The sequence below is a fragment of the Anguilla anguilla genome, chromosome 8 (genome assembly GCF_013347855.1).
Source record: "Anguilla anguilla isolate fAngAng1 chromosome 8, fAngAng1.pri, whole genome shotgun sequence".
NCBI lineage: Eukaryota > Metazoa > Chordata > Actinopteri > Anguilliformes > Anguillidae > Anguilla > Anguilla anguilla.
The window spans coordinates 20054779-20075330 of record NC_049208.1 but is presented as its reverse complement, the minus strand read 5'-3'; the positions used below and the strand labels follow the sequence as shown (position 1 = coordinate 20075330).

The window sequence follows — 20552 nt, the reverse complement described above, 5'->3', positions numbered from 1 at the left end:
TGGAATAGTAAAGTTTTTAACTTACGCCGTTCCTGCTGTGGCAGGCTCCTATGCTGCTGTTCAGACTCTGTAACACAGACAGACAAGAGAACTGGTGTTAGGACCCCCTCTATTCGACTGCCTGCATTGGGTCTCTCTTGTTTCTCTAATCTCAACAGAAAAATATTTTAATGAGATGGTCATAGATCTTTAAAATGGATATTGTTTTCCATAGGTGTTTTATTTTTAAAAAATCATTAAAAAAATTTGAATGTGACTCCGATTTTCCTCCAGCAGCAAATGTTATTCATAATTTAAAAATTTTATTAATACAACAATAAATTACTGGTGCTGTAGTCAAAAAGGGTTCAAAAAGCGCAACATCTCAGACTGACTGCCATCATGCAGAAAAACACCAGACCATTGTTGAGCTCTTCACTGAAGTAAAGCTATTTTCCAGCCAAAGAACATTCACAAGTAGAACTATCCAAACCTGTAAAGGTCATCAACGCTTGACAGGATTTGAAATTATAGTGCGTTTTACTGGTGAGCTATGAAAGGAAGAGCAAGCCGGCCTGTTGAGTCTTTTTGCAGGCGAGCCTGCAGTGCCACGGTGAAATGGAAACTAATCAGGGGGCAGCCGAGCTGGAGGAGAGCGAGAGTCGGCTCTGGGAGCCAAACAGGAAGTAAGCACCCCTCCCACGCGTGTATCGCAGAACTCTTTGAGGTGCATTCCAGGTATGAGTACCGCCAGATATCATTTCCTTTCCTGTGAAAATGGTCTTTTTTCCTCTGCCTCCTTTAATCTGCCCCTCTGTACTTTTCAGCTCTTTCCCTCTGCCCACAGGAACACTTTCCCATTTCCAGATAAGGAGTCCCTCGGACGAACAGTAATCAGCCGAACTGAAACAACCCGAACATTGCTGGAAAGAATACCAGGCTAAGAAGGCAGGGGTTGACAGAGGCTCTGGAGCACCAAGTCTGGCAATGCTCTGTTGTAACTCAGATAGGGTGAGATACTGGGACTCCTCAGAGATAATATATTGCATCATAGGCGTCTGAGTAATGAAGAGCATTTGAGGTTGGCCTGCACATTCCCTCCTGTCTTATCGAGTTTGCGTTTGAAACAGTAGACCGACTCAAATCTGTGCCAGTGATGAAATTTGAGGAACACTATGCCTCATTGTGATGCTGGTTATCGAAACTACCTTCTTTATTGTCACCTGAACCCAGAGCCCCACCCCCTCCCCTTCCATGCCCCATTTAACCCACGCAATGCTGTTCTGTGTCCTCATACCCTGCTCCCTCGCAGCTATGCTGATCTCTGATCAGCGCTCAACAAAGAAGCACTTGGCATCACGATAGGCAATTGCTAAACACTGATCACTGGCTGGCGTTGCCAAGGGGAGAAGGGAACAGTGTGGCATACAATCAAAGTCTCCACAGTATGAACACACTTGGTAAAAATGTGTGAAAAAAAGAGGGGGAAAAAATGGCTAAATTGATGCTGGCACAGTGCATGAATACTACCCATGAAAAAATAACATAGCTCAAAGGACAATCTGTTTGCACTCTATTATTACTCATTAGCAGATCTTCATAGATGCTACATGAAGTGTAGTAATATGCATTGGATGCATTATGCTTGTACTCCATAAAACATTTTTGTGAGATTTTAGACTCCAGTTAGACATATGTATGTCTGTTGTAAAGATAAGCTATGCTGTAATTTAAGAATAACTAATAACCTCAGTGACAAATTGATTCCAGCTAGGTTATGATGTATAAACAAAGCAAGTTCAAGTAAGGACACAAGACACATTGTCATTGAGTCATAAAGTACAGCTCAACTTGATTATTAAAAACATTAAACACCAGTAAAGAAAACTACAACTTAAATATCCAATAAGGAGTCCAAAACTTTAAACCACATTACTAAAAAAGGGTACTACACACTCAAAGGAACAGCAAAGTCTTTTTAACATTGACTGAGCGGTGTATTAAAATGACACAGGCAGAATTTCCAGAGAGGTGGTTACCATGGAGTGAAGAAGCTGAGTTCTGGAGGTGCTGGGACTGCTGAAGAAACCTTGATAGGGCACCAGGTACTCATCTGCATCAACTGCATCCGCCATGTCCTCATCGCTGATCAGGGTGCGGTAGAACCTGGAGTCCGTGGGGCTGGGAAGGTGCATCCTGTCATCGCCCTGCGGTTTAGAAACCCACAGATCTGAGCGAGGCCTGCTCACCAGGAACAGTTCATTTGGAGCTGCACTTGTACAAAATTGTGTCGCTGCAGCAGCTTGCAGTTTGGGTACAGTGAATACACTCTGCCATTTGACCAGATAAAATATCGGCCTGCTGGAAGAATGCGCTTTAAGTGCAGCGGCTTTTTTGTTACCTGAATGACAAGGTAGCGAGGTGGATCTCGGGCCATCTTGGTGAATTCGGCGACGAGCTCCCGGAAACGTGGCCTGCTGTCTGCTTCAATCATCCAACCTGAAGGAATGGAGAGCCGGAGAGGTGGAGTCAAAGCCACTTCCACTGGGAGGAGTCAGACTGAAGCTCACATTCAGCAGCCTACACTGCATTAAGGCCCTGAATACAGCATTCTAAATTAAATGCAGAACCTGCAACCGTCTGACATGCACTGTGCACTTCTGATTTTAGCTGTTGCATGAGCCAGGCAGAAAAAAATCCTTCCTGTTTATCCAACAATGAAATGACACTTACTTAATACCCTAATATAAAGAGGCATTTGCAGCAATTTAGAGAAGTTTTAGACAGGCAAGTTTGGAGAAGGGCATGTTTCGTACTCACATTTGACCATGATCATGTAGACGTCGATGGTGCAAATCGGTGGCTGGGGCAGCCGCTCCCCCTTCTCCAGGACCCCTGCGATCTCGCTGGCCGGGATACCGTCGTACGGCTTTGTCCCAAATGTCATCAGCTCCCATACTGTCACGCCTGCAGGGACAAAACCATGCCGCTTGTCACCACAACAGAGCACTGACGAAAAACCAATACCTTCCAGAGACCAGCCCTTCCAATAAGTATGTATCCAACAGACAGGCAGCCTGTGGGGAACTCTCAAGTGACAGGCAATTGTACTACAACCAAAGCACTGAGAGGCCGCTGAAAGATGACCTGCTCCTGTTCTAGGAGAATGAGCCATACATGAGTCACAAGAAAACCCACTACAGTCATGACCACGCATGGCCTTCAAAGGTGCATTTTTTCAACCATGCCACAATTCCTATATATTACTGCAACGCTTGACTATTGGGGACAGCAAGCAGAGCACATGGAAACACGTACATCAAAACTTGCATTAAAATGTACACTAAAACATCTCAACGTCTCAATTTGTGATCAAGAATTTGGAGGGAAAAATTTGCTCAGATTTGAAAAGCTCAGGGATAGCATATAATATAAGTAGAAGTTCTCCTTTAGTACAAAAAGGTTCTTTGCTATTTAACTTCTAAAATAATATTTCTGTTACATCTGTGCAGCAAGTTGGAATAACTTCCATATTGATCTATTTTCCGGAAGGGGTCCATTTTCATTTCCCTTTTGGGAGCAGGAAGTTAGTCTCCAGATGTGACAGAGTAAGCGAGGATGAGTGAGTGAAAGAGGAACCCTCGCTCTCCCAAGGGACTCATCGCTGTCATCCGTTCAGCCTGTTCAATCTGTTCTGGGTTAAACACTTTAGCCAGACTCACATTAAACTGGCCTAGAATTCCAATTACTTACATCAGTATAGATTGTATTCCCCTATTATAGCATATACCTGTGAGAACAACATATATTTCTGTGGGAGAGCATACAGTGCACATACAGTATGTGAAATTATCACAATAATCTCCACAGTTGTTTCCAACCTTTGAATTGTGTAGTTTGTCGTCCATGATGGAGATTACCTGCCTGCTGTGTTGCAGAATAGTAAAGCTGCCTGCTGCTGGTTTTTAGATATTGCTATTTTTCTGACTCAGAGTAACAGTAGTAGAAAATGACCTTCACAGAAGCTTTTCCCCAGTGCAGAGCAACTAATCCAGTCATGGTGGGGTCAGCATGTTCCAAATTGTTTTTGGAGCTGGACTTGTTACGATGGAAACAGAGGAAAATGGGGGCAAACAAAGCTGCCAAATCTCTTTGCCGGCTCAGCAGAAAACACTGGTGACCCCCAAACTGGGGCAGAATCTGAGCTGACTGAAGAGGTGTCATGCCACATCATGCATAAAACAGGCAACATCATCAAATATTTTTATACATTCTACAGAACACACACGCCCACACACACATGCACACTCCTGCACGCACATACATACACACACACACACACACACATCCACGTGTGTGTGTGCATGTGTGAAAGAGAGAGAGAGAGAGAGAGAGAGAGAGAGAGAGAGAGAGAGAGAGAGAGAGAGACAGCAGAGCAGAGCCAGGAGTTGAAAGCCTCTTGATGGATCCCAGGTTGTGACTGGCTTCCCATCTCCTCAGACAGCCCCACTGGCTGCTGGCTCCTGCTTTCAGAGGCCTAACTATCTTCATTCTGTCCCCTACAGTAACCGAATACCACCGTGCAACGGTAACCCAGGCGACCCTTGCTGTCTGTGACTCACCATAGCTCCACACGTCGCTCTGGTGAGTATACGTCCGGTGCAGTATTGACTCCAGGGCCATCCATTTGATTGGTACCTGGGAAGAGAGGGCTGTGAGTCAAGCGCTTGAGCTGAGTCATTGTGCTCATTCAGACATACATCTGTTAAGTATCACAGATGAAAAACATATGTAAGAGTCGGAGGGGAAACAGACTTTGAATAAAGCTGAAACTGAATTTCATTTGTGGTAGCTGCAAGTTGAAAACACATGAGTAGTATCCACCCATTTCCCAAAAATAGTTTTCCCATAATTATTATGCCAACTTATTATGACAACTTACTGTAGTCATTTGTGCTGTGGGGACAGTGCTCTCACTATTTCTCTAGCAGAATATTTGGAGTAGGGAAGGTTCGAGAAGTATATACACACAATTTCTAATATTGAAGGACTTTCAGCCTATTTTCAAAACTAATATCAGTACTCGTTAGTGTAAGAATAAAGTTATTTTTTCAGTCAGTCTAGCCGGCAGTGGGTCTTAAACAGTTGAATGACAGACTAAAGATGGCCTCACCTTCCCTCCGTCAGCGTGGTACTCCTTCTCATCAGCATTGAGGAGCTTTGCCAGCCCAAAATCTGTGATTTTGACGTGCTGGGGGGTCTTGACCAGCACATTCCTGGCTGCCAAGTCACGATGAACTAGGTGGCGCTCTTCAAGATAGTTCATTCCCTGGAGTGAAGAGGGAGACGAGAATTTGAAAATGAAGCAGTCCCTGGATATGTATTCATTTATTAATTTACTTATTTAGTTATTCATTTTAAATAAGAATATTGCACCACAATTTTACATCAATTGTTTATCAGTTTACAACTGAAAACCTCAACAGATTACGAATATGAAAATTTTGGTATTATTGTTTTTACAAATTTTGTATACAACAAGAGAGAGATACTGTTGTTTTTTCTATTGTACCCCCATTGTAATCCTTTAAAAATCTTTCTGGGGATTATTTTTTCTTTTATGTTACATTTATTATTGTTTTTGGGTCATGCGGAACTGTACTCCAGTTCCTAAAAAAGGAAAATGAAAAGAAGAAAATCATGACAGTATGAAGTTAGCTTTTTTATTAAAAGCTTTCTTGAAGCCAAGTGTAATAGGAAAATGCAGGGGTAAGATGAGTTAACGTTTTTTTGTCATGACTCAAGCATTGCAACTTGTAACACAGTGAACAGAAGTCCAAAATTAGACTTTGTGGGTGTTAGTCTACAGCTCCATCATAAAACATCCAAGTCCAACTGAGCACAGGGAGTCCAGATGAATGATATCATAAAATAATGAAACAGCCAAATGCAACTTCAGTCCTTCCAGAGCCCTACAAATATACATCTAAGTATTCAAATCAGAATAAATTCAAAATTCATAATTAAGTCATTTTCCACACACACACGCACATGAACCCCCCCCCCCACACACACACACATTACACAATTACATAAGGGACTCCAGACAATGACTTTAACTAATTAGATCAAGCAATGAAGCAATACACTGAATAAACAGGCGAAGACTTATGAGAGAGATATGAAGAGGTGTGTTGCAAGTGAACATACAATAAAAGTATTTGCACTTGTGTTTGTGCAGGTCAGCATGTGCACACAAACCCACGCCCTCTGTAAACTAGCTGTAATTAAAAACAGCACAATTCAATCTGATGGAGGTAAATGGCACAAGCTATTGCTGTGCCTCTCTCGCTTATTGTTACCAAGCCATTGACTGAAAAAGCAAATACCCTACCCTACCTGGCCTACCCTGAGAGAACCTAAGATTCTTTAATAATGAGAAGCTATGAGCACAAAACCAAAGGCCTGCCACTATATTGTTAATAAAGTCAGCGTAGAGTACTATCTCTTTGTGACTGGTCTGCATGACATCTAATATAAACATATTTATATTCCACATCAGTCTTGCAAATTAGCTGGTTTTAACTGTGCCTAACTAGACCGTGTCAGAGTTACAATAATAGATGCTTCCATATTATGAAAATAACATAAGGCAGGAATTCAAAAAATTTGTTTAGTACTGACCGCATCCCACAATTTCAGGCTAATTGAGGTCAGGATTTTAATTAAGATGAGGGTTTAGATTGGATGTTCAAATCAGAGTTTGTGATTTTAAACCATCTCCTGTGTTTCTTAGATCTGTAGTTGTGGAACAGATGTCAGCGTTCAGAATCTCAGTTTAAGCAAGGTAGTAGCACCACATATACGGAAGCCACACATGTCTAAAACCTGAGGTGTAAAACACTTGAATGTGCAGTGTCTCCAGTCACCACCTAAATAAATTTATTACCACAGCATCCACACTTTTAATCAGCTTAAGCCCATCCAAACCATTTAATATGTATTCAGACGACTGTATTAATTTAAAACATAAATAATCTCCAATTTCATTTTCAGTATCCTGTCAGCTGCCATATTTCAACACCTGAGGCTGTACTCCAAACAGATCTTAGATTAAGTTAATGAGAGGTGCCCTGGCACAAGGCCAAGAATGGAGGAAATATTTCAGTAGCCCATCATTTTTACTTCCTGTAGATAGTGTACTTTGGTCTTAAACTATATGAAGCTCAAATCACTAATATTACAGGCTATCCGGCGGTAAGGTCAGACCTGAAAAATCTGTAATGTGTGAATGGCTACATATACTGTATAAGATAGGAGATCTCCAAATCTATTTGGCTGCAGGGGAACAGTAGAATGTCTCAGCCATTGGTAATCTTCTTTTTAACTAAGAAGAACAGCATGTACAAAATTGTATGTATTTCACAACAGATATTGCATTCCTAACATCCATGATTGAAAGTATGGTTAAAAAGGGTGTTAGATGTTTGTGTGTTTATTTTGATATTCCCAACATGTAAGGAGTCTTTACACACATGCAAAAAGCCTCAGAGTCAAGACTCGTAGGGCTATTTACATGCGTGAGTCTTGGGCATCCAACTAAACACGTTTCCTGAGGTTCAATTTCAAATATATAAATTACATGATGTTATTTTTTCTCTCCATAATTTAACAAATGTTTTCAGAGCAGACAGTTGGCCAAGGTCCTTCAAGCATCTTCCAACAGTTTCCGTGTGCATTTTTGTCAAGTCTGACAGCAATCTCAGGAGAGGACAATAACTCACCTTGGCAATCTGCACACACCAGTTCAGCAGGTACTGGGAGCCGATGTTGTCCTTGTTCTCCTTGACGTAGTCCAGCAGGCAGCCATGGGGCATGAGCTGGGTAATGAGCTGGACTGTGGAGGTCAGGCAGATGCCCAGCAGACGACACACGTGCGGGTTATCTACGCTAGCCATCACATAGGCCTCCTGATATGGAAAGGGAGAGACAGGCCTTGGGGTTAGGTTTCTCTCCCCACATTTTTCATCCCTGTTTTGTTATAACAGCCATACAGAATTTCTGCTCCATCACTCCCTCAGCCAGTTCAGGATGGTGAAAACAAGAAAGAACATACTCATACTTCTGCATGACGTCTGCTGACTGCTTCTAATTCATTCTGTGATTCACCATCTTAATGAGCCAAACCAGCTGATTCAGCTGTTGTGGACAGACTGCAGGAACTCAGATTGACCAGAAGAGGTGCCACTGAGCACAGAGACAGGAGAAACCATGCCAACTGAAAATTCCTTACAAATGCTGCAGCCAATTATGTGTCACCCTCAGGAACCCCTGGCTAGTCAGTACTGTCACAATGTGTAATCTATCTGAGCTGAAGGGCACAGCACACTAGTGTACTACACCTGAGTGCACTACTAGCTGCACCACTAGAGATCTCCATGAACATTTGCTTGAAAAAGGAGATTTGATTACTCTTTAGACTAAATAGATAACTTGCTTAACAACACTAACATGTGCCTCTGGGAACACAAATCCAAAGCAATGGTTCCTCAGTTGGGTGAATGGCTGCAGCTGGGCACATATTTTGTTTCCCTAAATGCTGAATAAACAGCCGGTCATCAGTCTCCAGCCAAAATGGGAAGCATTTCTCTATCCTTGACATATTTCTACAAGTTGTGTGAAGACTGAGGATATTGAATCTTCCATTTCCAGAACTTCCTGACCAAGCTGCCATGTGCCGCCCACTCAGGCCAGGACCCAGGACAGCACGACCCATGCACTGCCGTTTTTCCTCAAGGAAAGACAGATTACGGCTTGGTCCTAATGACAAGTTTAGGGACACGTTCGCTGTATTATTGTACAAGTCGTCATTTTACTGTTGAACAGAGGCCAATTATTAGCTGCTGAAACATAGGACTTGCTTATCACAATAAACAATGATCAAGTTCTTTTTCTATCAGTCTTCTATTTTGATCCTGACAACACTGGATATTTTAAATCTCCAGGTGTTTTTTAAACAGCTTCAAGGTTTTGAAGCTTAACCATGTCAACAGTAGTAGTATAATAAATCATAAATTTATTGATGGATATAATTGAAGGGTGGGCTAGCTGGGTTCTAACAAGCTACCATCAAACTGATTTTAGCTTTCATAGTGTTCTAAATAGGGCATTCCCATCTGAACTAACTACTGAATGGGGAATTCCACTGTAAAATCAACTTTTACTTGTAGAAGAGTAGCTGTCCTCCTAATTAAAATGAACTCTCAGCCAGCTCTCTACCTGTAATGAGTGCAGATATATAGCCCCAAACTACTGCGCATGCTCCAGATATCTGCTTTACTAAAGACTACGAATTGCAGGTGTTTACAATCATGGGTGGGTGTCAGACAACAGCAGTTACATGTTGCCACAAGAAAATCTAGGTTTATGTGTTCAGTTTAGTTTATGTTATGGCTACGGTTCTAATAAAAAGAAAATGCCGCTTCAGTGGGGTAAACTGCATGGGTTTAATGCAACTACGATTTGAATAACTGTCATTTATACAGTTGACTCATAGCAATTTATTTAAGAAAGGGTCATGACTTGTGCAATATTTGGTTATCATAATAAATCTGGCAAGAACAGACGTTTTTACAGAATACTGGTGGTGAGAGAGAATGTGGGAGAGTAGACAATGGCGGTAAGTCTGGCAGGGGAGACCGCGGTCGGTTGTGCCCCATTTAATCTTCTATGTGATTGCTCAGAGATCTATCGCTGAAGACAAAAGTGATTTATTATCATTTTAAAAATTATTGTACACGTTCAGACACGTTGTTTTTGGACCTCTACCAGAAAAAAACTGTTGAATACAAAATCTAACGACTAATTGTTATTCAAAATACTGTGGTGTCGGGTTTCATTTTTCCTTCGCTTGCTTGTTGCTGGCATCTCTTGCACACTTTGCCGAAACAAGGAGATACTCTTGTGTTTGCCACTTGCATCTTGACCCATTAAGGGATGTTACAAAAGGTATAAAACATTATCTACAGCACTTTAGATTGCTGAAAACTGCAAGGAATAACTGACCCTGGTCTGCCCTATGGTTGACATTCCCTCATACGAGAGCTGATGTGGATATTCTCCACAACATTTCAATGAATTATCTGACTAAAATATCACGCTTGTCTCTTGTTCATTCATTGCTGTTTATCACTTTCTAAACAAGGCATCAACAGCAAAAAATCTGCTTGACTTTTTAGCGTCTACAGAAGTAGCCTATAGTGGGCCTAAGAAATCAATTTGCGGTATTAACAGTTCTACGGCCAGTTAAAAGCATGTGTAGTTACACTGTCTACAAGGTTTGGGTCAGTTACCTTAAGTATGGACTTAAAGGCATACTATGCATGATTGTTTAGCCTTGCTGTGGCCCTGAGTTTACAATCAAAGAAGTTGTCTCTGTTTTCAACCCTGCCCACTTACCCCAGAGTACCCAGCTGAGTAACAGACACAAAAATTAATTAAAAACTACCGGTAAATTTTTCCCAGCAATTACTCAGACCGGATATTACATTAATCGAGAGTTGGGACCACAAACCGGACATGAACAAGTAATCATATAACTGAATGCCTTAGCATGGTTATTTAAAATTATTTTCAAGGTAAAAATCCTATATAGTATTCCTTTAAATGTTTTAAGTAAAACATTTTACAGCAGCAGTGAAATGCAAGTCGCAGTAAGTCAACGTTAGCCAACTTGAGCCTCTTTGATTAAAATGCTGAATCAAACATGGTGAAACCTGCTAGAGAGCAATATAATTAACATTAGTTTGTTTATTATTTTTTATTTTTAGTAGTGTTGCTGTGTCTATAATTGGGTTTGGCTGGCATTTTTGGACAATCAGTGATTTCACAGTGGTCTATGGCCTACACTACTAACGTGCTCCTGTAACCATACTATGGACACTGTCATGTTCCCAACCTCATCCAAGGGCAGTGGATCCACGTTAAAAAAGGGCCACAGAGGGCACAGAAGAGCAAGTATGCTAGCTAGCTCGCAAGCTAATACGGTTTACATTTGGAAGAGCAGCTACCCCAAATCTCTCTCTGATGTGAATTTGGTCAGCACACCCTACAACGGATATATCTCCAATTTGAAATTAGCTGCCTATTGTAGTTCTTCAAAAATTAGGAAGTGATGTATGAAGTATACCGCTACCAAAATTTGCACCTTTCGTTGCAAATTTTCACAGAGAAAATGAATCAGTTATGCCTTGATCTGTTAAATAAATGTTGTTTTGCGACAGAATTCCCCTTTAATTCATGATCAACTGATGGAGTGCAATGCAAGCTGTGTACTCTGCAGTATAAAATGCTATATTTGGTTAACATCAGTGTTCAATGTCCTGAATCTGTGTACTCAAACAATTTTACCAGAGACTAAAACTGCATAGACTTGTCAAAACCTAAAATTTCGAAAAGCCCATAGGTCTCTGCGGGCTGAAATATGGTAGAATAAAGAGGCTACAAAAATGTCCTTTGTGTGCTAATTTAATTTCTACGCAAAGAGACCGGGGAACTTACGTCCAAGATTTCCTTGTTGGCTTTAGGAGATGTGGCCTCTCTCAAAACCTTGATGGCCACCGGAATCTTGACATCCTCCCCTTCTGGAACCCATAGACCCTGAAAGAAAATAAATGCTCTATAATTATTAATATACTATGAGATACAGTACATTATAAGGATACCTCACATATATTTATTGACAGGGTGCAAATCAATATCCACAATTAGCTAGTAACAAACTTGAATATGGGAAAGGACAATGCCATAGCATTACAGTGCGATGATATTTACCATAAAAGCTTTTCAACATTAACACAAATTTGGCAAAGTATGACACAGCAAACCCAGTTACGGTGTTTCCCACCTTGTATACAGTCCCGAAGGCACCGGATCCCAGGACTTTAATCTTCTTGAACTCTGTCTCCTTCAGTATGCGGAGAAGAGCCTGGTTGGGCGCCTCCCCGCTTGGGGTGAGGGGTTGAACTAACTGTGGAGGTCAAGACAATACTGGATCAGTGACAAACATTAATGACTTGAAACAGAACCTCTGAAACTTTTCCAAGTTCTCTGGTTATGCTTTATTCAGCTTTATTCAGTGAGGATGTGAGCGTTCCCCTGCGCCTATGACTCTAAGACGTTCTTGTCCGGGGTGCTTACCTCTCTCTCCTGCAGCAGCCTGCGCAGAGTCCTCTTCCTCTTGATGTGGCGTCTCCGCATTAGCACCAGGATGCCCAGGGCAAGAATGACAAAGGCCAGCAGACCGCCCACCACGGCTGCCGCGATTATGGATGAGTTCCTGAGGGTCAATCAATGGTCAATATGTGAAAATTGTCTATTGGTATATTATTGGTCGATTATAAGTTCTGTGTTAAAGTAATAATATAACATTTTATAGGGCTTTATTTATATTTCTATAATACCACCTGGATTACAAAGGCAATGATTCACTAATAAAATAAATTTTACAATTACAAACGTTTTTATTTTATTGCTGTTTTACTAGGTTATTATTTTTCACTACATGCACTCGGGAAGACTGCTTATTATTATATATTTCAAATTGTAATCTTTTTTCATAGCAATCAGTTAAAACCCATTTTACAGAGACAAGAGGTAGTTTTAAGCTGTTACGTGCATGTTACATCAGCATCAGGAAAAATAGTTATAGTAAAGATACTTAAGGTTGAAAATCACATGAAACTCTGAGATAGCATACTGGACAGATGTGTATGGCCTATACGAGAAAAATTACACTTTTTCAATTACATTTACATTAAAACTGTTAACTGAAACAACAACCCTTACCCTTTAGTGTCACAGCCATGCAAACCAGGGCCAGTACATCTAGAAAGATGGAAACAACGTAGACATTACAGAGCAATCAAAGGTAAAGCCTAAGATTATTTATTAACAATTTATTCAAATCAGAATTTTTTGTTCCTCTTCTTTCTCAATTTTGAATACCCAAATTGGCTACACAATGAGCAAAAGAAATGTGTCATTTTGACTGTGTTGACTGCAGTTCTTAAGACAAAAGTTATGCATTTCTCAGTCGTGCCATTGGGCTCAGTGGAGGCTGAACCAATTCTCTTTTTGAGATGAGAGTGTTTGCGCTCACCCTTGGGTGCAGTTCTCGTGACAAAGCTGGCACACCTTCATCTTGTCGGCATACTTCCAGATAAGGGTGTTTCCCTCCCCGGGGATGCCCTGAGGGCACCTGGGGACACAGTGGGGGCCATCTTTGTAGTGCACACACTCCACACACTCATTAGGACCCTGGAAAAGAAGAACACAGAACACAGAACTCAGGCCTCAGACTTCCACATCCACGGAAACAGCTGCTCCCGCCACCATTACCGATTTTTTCATTTTCCGATTGGCAAGGCCAAGCTAATCGCATCAACATCATGCAAACATGACATTACTACAGGATGGGAAAGGATAAGCTGTAGACATTCATTACAGATGACGATTATTGTACTCTCCTGACATTGTAAGCAATTCTGCTGAGTATATCATTTTTCTCATGACATAGCCATCAGAAAAAGGAACTTACTGGTCCACTGCACGTTCTGGTTCCATTCTGGGGAAGGCATTCAGAGTCACATTCGACGCACGTCTTATTGACCTCAAACTCACGTGGGTCACTGCAGAAGAAAACAATAGAAAGTACTTTCAGATACAACTGTCACTATTCTTCTTTCATACAGAACCCTACAAAATGTGGGCATTTGTCACAGAAACATTGGTTAGATGCACCACAAACCAAAATGTCGCTCATGCAACATGTTGGTATGATACTATTTCTTTTACAATTTAATAATGAGCAAAGAGTGTTTCTTTCATTCATAAAAGAGAATAGGGGAAATCTCCTTCAATGCATAATACAGTGGGAGAACTTTCTGAATAGGCCCATATATATCTGCCAAGGCAGGCACAGGGGTTGACCTGGCTTTGCTGATCTCTAGCCAGGTGGTAGATGATTGAAATGTCAGGGGACAATATATGAACAGCTGGTTTAATTGACCACACCCTTCAAATATTGCATTGAAATGTGTTCAGGTAATGGTATTTTTGACAGTTTTTGCAGTAGCTCCTTCAACAAAAGCAAAAAAAAAACAATAATAATAATAAGCTTTATTTATATAGCACCTTTCATACACAAAATGTAGCTCAAAGTGCTTCACATTCAGCACAACAAAAAAGTCCCAATGAAGCTTATTATCACCAGTCCTGCATTCATCCCTGTTAGTCATAATGTTAAACTTTTAACCTTCAGTTGGCCCGAGGGCACAAACTAACATGCAAGAATAGAAGTGGATCTACATACAGTACTGGGTGTCCTTCTATCATTCTGGATAGCAGGTCATACACAAGCTCAGTTTGTAATGTTTATTCTAGACAGCAGGCCATATAGATAATGAGTTCCAATTGTTCTGGCCGCCAGGTTGTATTCATATTACTCATGTCTGTGCTGGCCATTTAAAATTTCCCCCATTATACTGAGGCAGCTGCATAGGACAGTGTCCCCATGCACAACGGCACCCATTCCACTTAAAATGATGATAACATAAAAATAAAAAGCATAATGCTCGTTTCAGTTTGTCAGGGAGGACAAAAAAAAGCATCTCAAGGTGGAATTAATAAATTTACATGGTTGCCCTCCATTGGCCAGCCTTGGTCTTCTAGGATGCTGTGCTGCACTCACTTGGAGCCTTGATTAAACTGGCAACAGGACTTGGTGTTCAATGTTTGACGAACATAATCCAAAGTTAAACAGCTATGAGCTACTAGCTTGTCCTGACTGGTGGCCAAATGTACTGTTCACAGATTAATTTAGGGAGCTGAACGGATAACAGAAGACAGTTAAGCAAGCCTGTCTATCTTAAATTATAACTGCCCTAGCAAATACACTTCTGGCAAGCAAAGTGCTCCATGTCCTGTTTATTCAGTTCAGTTCCTTGTCCCAAATGCATATGAAGACAATGAGCCTCTTAATGGCTAATCTTTGGGTGGGAAGGCACACACACACATAGCAAGAACACAAACTTCAAGTGGTTAGACAGCTAGGTCAAGAAAACCCTCCAAGGAGTCAGAAAAAAAACAGGGCCAAAGGCAAAAACTGAAAAAATAAAAAACTGCAATAAAAAAAACCTGGTTAAAGTGAAAACAGGCCTCCCCTCTGTCAATGCTGGATTAATCTTACCCCCACCCCTCCCCCCCACCCTTGTGGTCAAACTGAAGCCAGTGGTATTCCAATAACCACTTGCAGACAGACACATGCACACAGACATGCATATGCACATAGTGTACACCAACACACAAGCACATGAATGCTTGCACAGATATTCATAGAGATCTACCACGCCGATAAAGAAACACATTATTCTCACACACACAATCCCACAGGCACACATGCATTTACACCCATGAAAGGCATGTGGTTTTAGCCAATTGTGAGACAAAAAAAACTAAGCAGTTACTTCCCTTTGCTATGCGAATCCTGGAGTCAAGGAGAAGAAATCACATTCATGTGGGACAGGTCCACACTCACCCCTCCAGCAAATTGCAGGAGCCCACGCAGCACCCCTTACGCATGAAGTGCAAGCAGGAAAAGCACATTGTGGGGCCTGGACCCCAGCAGCCGTCCTCTGTACACATCTCATCGCAGGTGCGGTTCTGCAAGGCTGCGAGGAGAGAGAGAGAGAGAGACGGGGTGTCTAAACTTTCTGAGAGCAAGTATCAAACTGCAGCTCAATCCACATTTCCAACCGGGGGTAATTCCTGGCCGAGCCAATACATCTCTGACTAACAAAAGGATGCAGGTTTAATTTTGAAACCTGCAGGCAGATCTTCTGTTAGAGTTGTTTTTAGGTACAATATAATGTCAACAAAAATATTTTGAATGCAAAAAAGCCAAGCTTACCAAATATACACAGCATATACACTAAATAATAAATTTTTTAAAAATAAGCTGTATGCTTTGAAGTCAAGTTATTGATATGAAAATGATGCTGATGAAGTTCCAACTAAACATTTACCAATTTGTTTCTCAGAAGAACAAGCACTATACCATGTTTTCCTACGTGTGTATGTGTGTATGTAACATGACATTACTGTATGTGTATGTGCATGTGTATGTATGTGCACCCTGCATTCATTCTATTCTCTTTGGTAATAATAACATCTGAGAATCCTGCAATAAGTTACAATGGACAGATGCTCTTAATGGTTGACGTGTATGTAGACCTGTATGTGACGCACCTCAAATCACTCCATACAAGAACAGTAGGTTTCCTACTGAAATTAAGCTTTCCAAAACACATTGATTATTGATTATACTAGATTGCTATGCTATAATTGAATGTACCTTTGGCTGATTTATACAAATACATAACCATGCAGTCAAGGAAATTCTCAGTTTGCCCTTACAGTACCATCTTCAGGACATTATGTAAGGGAAAATAATTCAAAGTTATCTTGAAGTTGATTAACGATCTCACACTTACATGTTCCCAAAGGTGACGTCATTATAGTTAGCTTATCTACACCCACATAACAGTCATGCTACACACCCACAGTTTATTTTGAGTGTGTGTGGCGTCCCACATGAGAGCCATACATTATCAGACAATAGTGAGCAGATCATGGTTAGGGCCAGTTTTCCCTCAGCATGGCCACTCCCTTCACAGCAAGCACATACTTTAACATCCAAGCAGTGATTGATAATGGTGCTACAGTGCTATGGGAATCTAATGTTACTGGTTGGATGGGATGACATGAATTCTGCTGACTCCTCTGCAAACCAAAATTATAACCCCAGTGTCTGCAGCTGAAACGGTACTTATGGGCAAGTACATCTGAGGCAAGAAGGAGCTACACTTGCAATCCTTCCACGGAGTACAAATGGTGCAAGGGTGTTTTGAGAGACCCAGCAGGCACTTCCAAAGTAGGAAGGAAAACTGGGGTTTTTAAAAAAGGGGATAAAAATATACAGTAATACCAACTAAATAAATTAAAGACAATTGTTTCAGCAGCATGCACTGTGCTTACCACAGAGCTCAACATCCATGTTTTTCTCCACCTGGGCGCTCTGCTGGGTGGACTTAAAAAGTTTCTTCCAGTGGTCCGGGGTGGAGTAGCACAGGTTGGGGTTGCCCCTGATGATCACATCCCCATCGCTGATCTCCTTTAAGGAGCGCAGGGCCAGGTGGCTGATGGGAATGTTGTTGACAGAAAGGCTTACACTGCCCCTGTGAGATGATTGTGGGAGGGGTTTGTCAGCATTTTCTCCAGGTGTTAGCAGAGTTAGCAAAACACATTTATAATATTGTTATTTAATTTATTTGAAAAAAGTAATCAATCACCCATGTCACCCATGTGAAAAAGTAATTACTCAGTCAACTAATTAACCAGATTTAATTGATAATTAGATTCAGCTGACTGATCACAGCCAGGCTTGATTGCAGCCAGCCCTGTTGAGTCTAAACCTCATTCATATTCAATCTTACCACCAGAGTGATGCAGTCACCACAAACTTTCTATAAGCACACTACGCCACGACCAACGAAAATTCCATAAAAAATGAGAAAAAAGTTGAAATATATCAGTCCGGAAAGGGTTGCAAAGCCATTTCCTAATGCTTTGGGACTCCACCGAACCACAGTGAGAGCCCTTATCTTCAAATACGCCAGGAACAGTGGAGAATCTTCCCAGGAGTGGCCTGCCTGCCAAAATTTCTCCAAGGGCAGTGACAACTCATCCAGGAAGTCACAAACGATCCCAGAAGAACATTCAAAGGATTGCAGGCTTCTCTAACCTCAGCTAAGGTCAGTGTTCATGACTCCACAATAAAAAAGAAATGGGGCCGTGTGGGAGAGTAGGAAGCACAGTCTATGGTAGGAAGGCAGAAACCACTGCTAACCAAGAGAAACATTAATGCTTGGCTTAGATTTGCAAAAAAGCACCTGGATGATCCCCAAGCCATATAACGCTAATATGTTCTATGAACAGATGACTTCTTAGAAGTATCAGAAGAACATTTGAATCCAGCCACATGACTACAGCATAAGCACACAATTCTCAGCATGCTACACATTAGCCGAGGCTTTGTTTGACTGGGAAAATGCTAGACCACTCAGCTCTGTACCATTTGGTTCTTCCGCGGATGATCTCTAGGTTCTCAAAGGGTCTGAGGGAAGACAGGCTGCGTGGCCAGGCCTGAATCAGCAGATACCCTTTAGAAAGAGCAGGAGAAATGAAAATTTTAATGATATAAGAATGTCTAATGCGTAAATATTAGAAGCTTCATTACTCTGCAAGTACGGTATATAGCAGTCATTACTTATGATATTGGGTCACACTTAATACAACATACTGTATATAACAAAGTTCTAAACCATTCATGAACCTTGCAATATTTCTTAATTACCATAGCCTAGCATATTTATGTTAAATGAAGCCACATCATGTTTTAAAAGTATCTTTTCCATAATATGTTAAGTCATGCTTCAATAAACACAGACTTTGCTAAGAACTTATCTATTAATGATTTATTGTTGTGTTATGACATGATGATGGTGTTGTAAGTGCTTCAGTAAGATGTAAGACTAAGGATTTTAAACTTCTGTAAAGAGTGTTCCAGTACAATATGCAACCAAACTGCAAACTACATTTCATGAATGTAAGGTCGGGCATCCTACCAGAAATTTCTTTAACAGTTTTGAAAACATCCAGCTTGGAAGGATCCATTGGAGCAGTCTTTGTGTGTTTGTCACTTGAAGTAAAAAAGACAAGATAAACTTACATATGTGAATTTGTGAAACACAACATTATAAATCATTACTATTATTAAGAGTGATGCTACAGGGATAGAGGATAGCTATGCAGATAAAAAAAATAAAGCATTTTATTAACAATAAATTTAGAGTAAAACATATTTAAATATTTTGGCAGTGATTGGAACACTGTCAATAGTTTCCACAGTATGTGAGATAATGCAAATATGTCAGTGGCATTATACCTGTACAGTATTGATATGTCACAGTTGCCATCACTATGTTGTAGGATGAAGTAAAAACAGAAATATGATGTAAAGCAATCACAATACAATGAAGAAGAAAAAAACACGACTTGACAATGTATGGACAATCTCTGTCGTACCTGGGAATCTCTCAATTTAAACTTGATGGCTGCCTTACCCGTTAAACGTTGTGCTGAAGATAGACACGTGCCCATTGATTTTGGTGCAGTTCTTGAAGGAGTCGATATTTGAGGCATTGATCGACAGGACGTTTGTAAGTTCTCCCATTCCTACTCCATTGCAAACTTTAAAAGAAGTAATCGTCAATTATTCATCTTCAATAATAATATTTTAAATTCTATAATAATCATTTCCAAACCATAAGGAAAAGAGCTGAATTAAAGAAATGAACTCAGAAGATGGGCTTTATCACTGAGGTTTTGTATCTCGTAGAGTAGACCCAAATTAGATCTTTATTAATCACATTCCCATTCAGGTAAGAAAAAGGATACCACTTTATGCCATAGCCCCATAGAGACATACTGTGTTAACATACATATGGAGCTGTGGCATAAAATGGCATACTTTTTCTGCCCTGAATGGGAATGTGATTAATATACTATATCTAATCTGATGATTAATATGATTTTCCCTACAGCACATGGGAATGCATAATCCAAGGAACATATTACAGAAAATCCCATATTACAAGAAGCTGAAAGGTGCATTACTATGACAGTGAAAGCAGAACTTCAAACCCTGGGCAAACTTTCTTTAAGGGGTTCCAGGCAATCTACTGGTTAATAAAACAAACAGAGAGGCCATGTCAGTTAGTAGTAGATTATTTGCTTTCAGGATGGGCAATACCTTTTGGGCAAGGCCCCTCACACTTCTTGCACTTCCTGACCCCTTTCTCGTCCACCTCGTAGGTGTCTGCACTGCAGGTCCGAACGCATGCTCCATGATCTGTCACCACATAGTTATCTGAGAGGCAGAGAGAGAAATTTGAGGGGAAATACATTCAGGTTAAGGCTACTCTGTTGCTTACCTCCTTGGTTAATCTTTCGCAATACTGACCCCATGAAAGCACTATCATTGGGCCTCCCTTCATCTGGCACTTGTCAGTTCAAATATTGACACTTTATGCTTTGGTAGCGTCATTTTTTTGTTACACTCATGCTGACAAGAACAGCCTTTAGTGAATCCTAAAATAAATGTTAATTTAACCATGGGTTTGCGAGAAACATCTGCAAATCACCAATGAGAAGTTCCTGAAATAACAGTCGTCACAGCTCTACTGCTGGTTTACTAATTTCTTTCTCTAAAGCAGCAGTTTAAGATTTAACCAGACGAGACTTCTACTGAGTGACGAAGCCTTCAGAGGGACCGACAGTACTACTGACGAAGGGGGGTCATAATTTAGCAACTACCTCACTTCCTCTAAAAATATTTGTTCACATCTACATCTTATCACCGTCACATGTAGATCTATGAGGCTGTAGCATTGGCT

At 40.8% G+C, this 20552-nt stretch overlaps 1 protein-coding gene across 1 annotated transcript in view; it reads right to left on the bottom strand.

Moving 5' to 3' along the window:
* Positions 1-20552, bottom strand: part of egfra (epidermal growth factor receptor a (erythroblastic leukemia viral (v-erb-b) oncogene homolog, avian)) — a 72444-nt gene that overhangs the window by 3578 nt on the left and 48314 nt on the right. The window contains exons 8-26 of the mRNA XM_035431292.1: positions 19910-20026; positions 19221-19347; positions 18723-18796; positions 18170-18257; positions 17074-17273; positions 15575-15707; positions 13577-13667; positions 13139-13296; positions 12826-12864; positions 12178-12316; positions 11885-12007; positions 11539-11637; positions 7764-7949; positions 5153-5308; positions 4602-4677; positions 2800-2946; positions 2381-2478; positions 2019-2186; positions 26-67 (exon numbers count right to left, since the gene is read on the bottom strand). Coding sequence (XP_035287183.1) covers positions 26-67; positions 2019-2186; positions 2381-2478; positions 2800-2946; positions 4602-4677; positions 5153-5308; positions 7764-7949; positions 11539-11637; positions 11885-12007; positions 12178-12316; positions 12826-12864; positions 13139-13296; positions 13577-13667; positions 15575-15707; positions 17074-17273; positions 18170-18257; positions 18723-18796; positions 19221-19347; positions 19910-20026 — 2261 coding nt within the window. The remainder of the gene's footprint in view (positions 1-25; positions 68-2018; positions 2187-2380; positions 2479-2799; positions 2947-4601; positions 4678-5152; positions 5309-7763; positions 7950-11538; positions 11638-11884; positions 12008-12177; positions 12317-12825; positions 12865-13138; positions 13297-13576; positions 13668-15574; positions 15708-17073; positions 17274-18169; positions 18258-18722; positions 18797-19220; positions 19348-19909; positions 20027-20552) is intronic.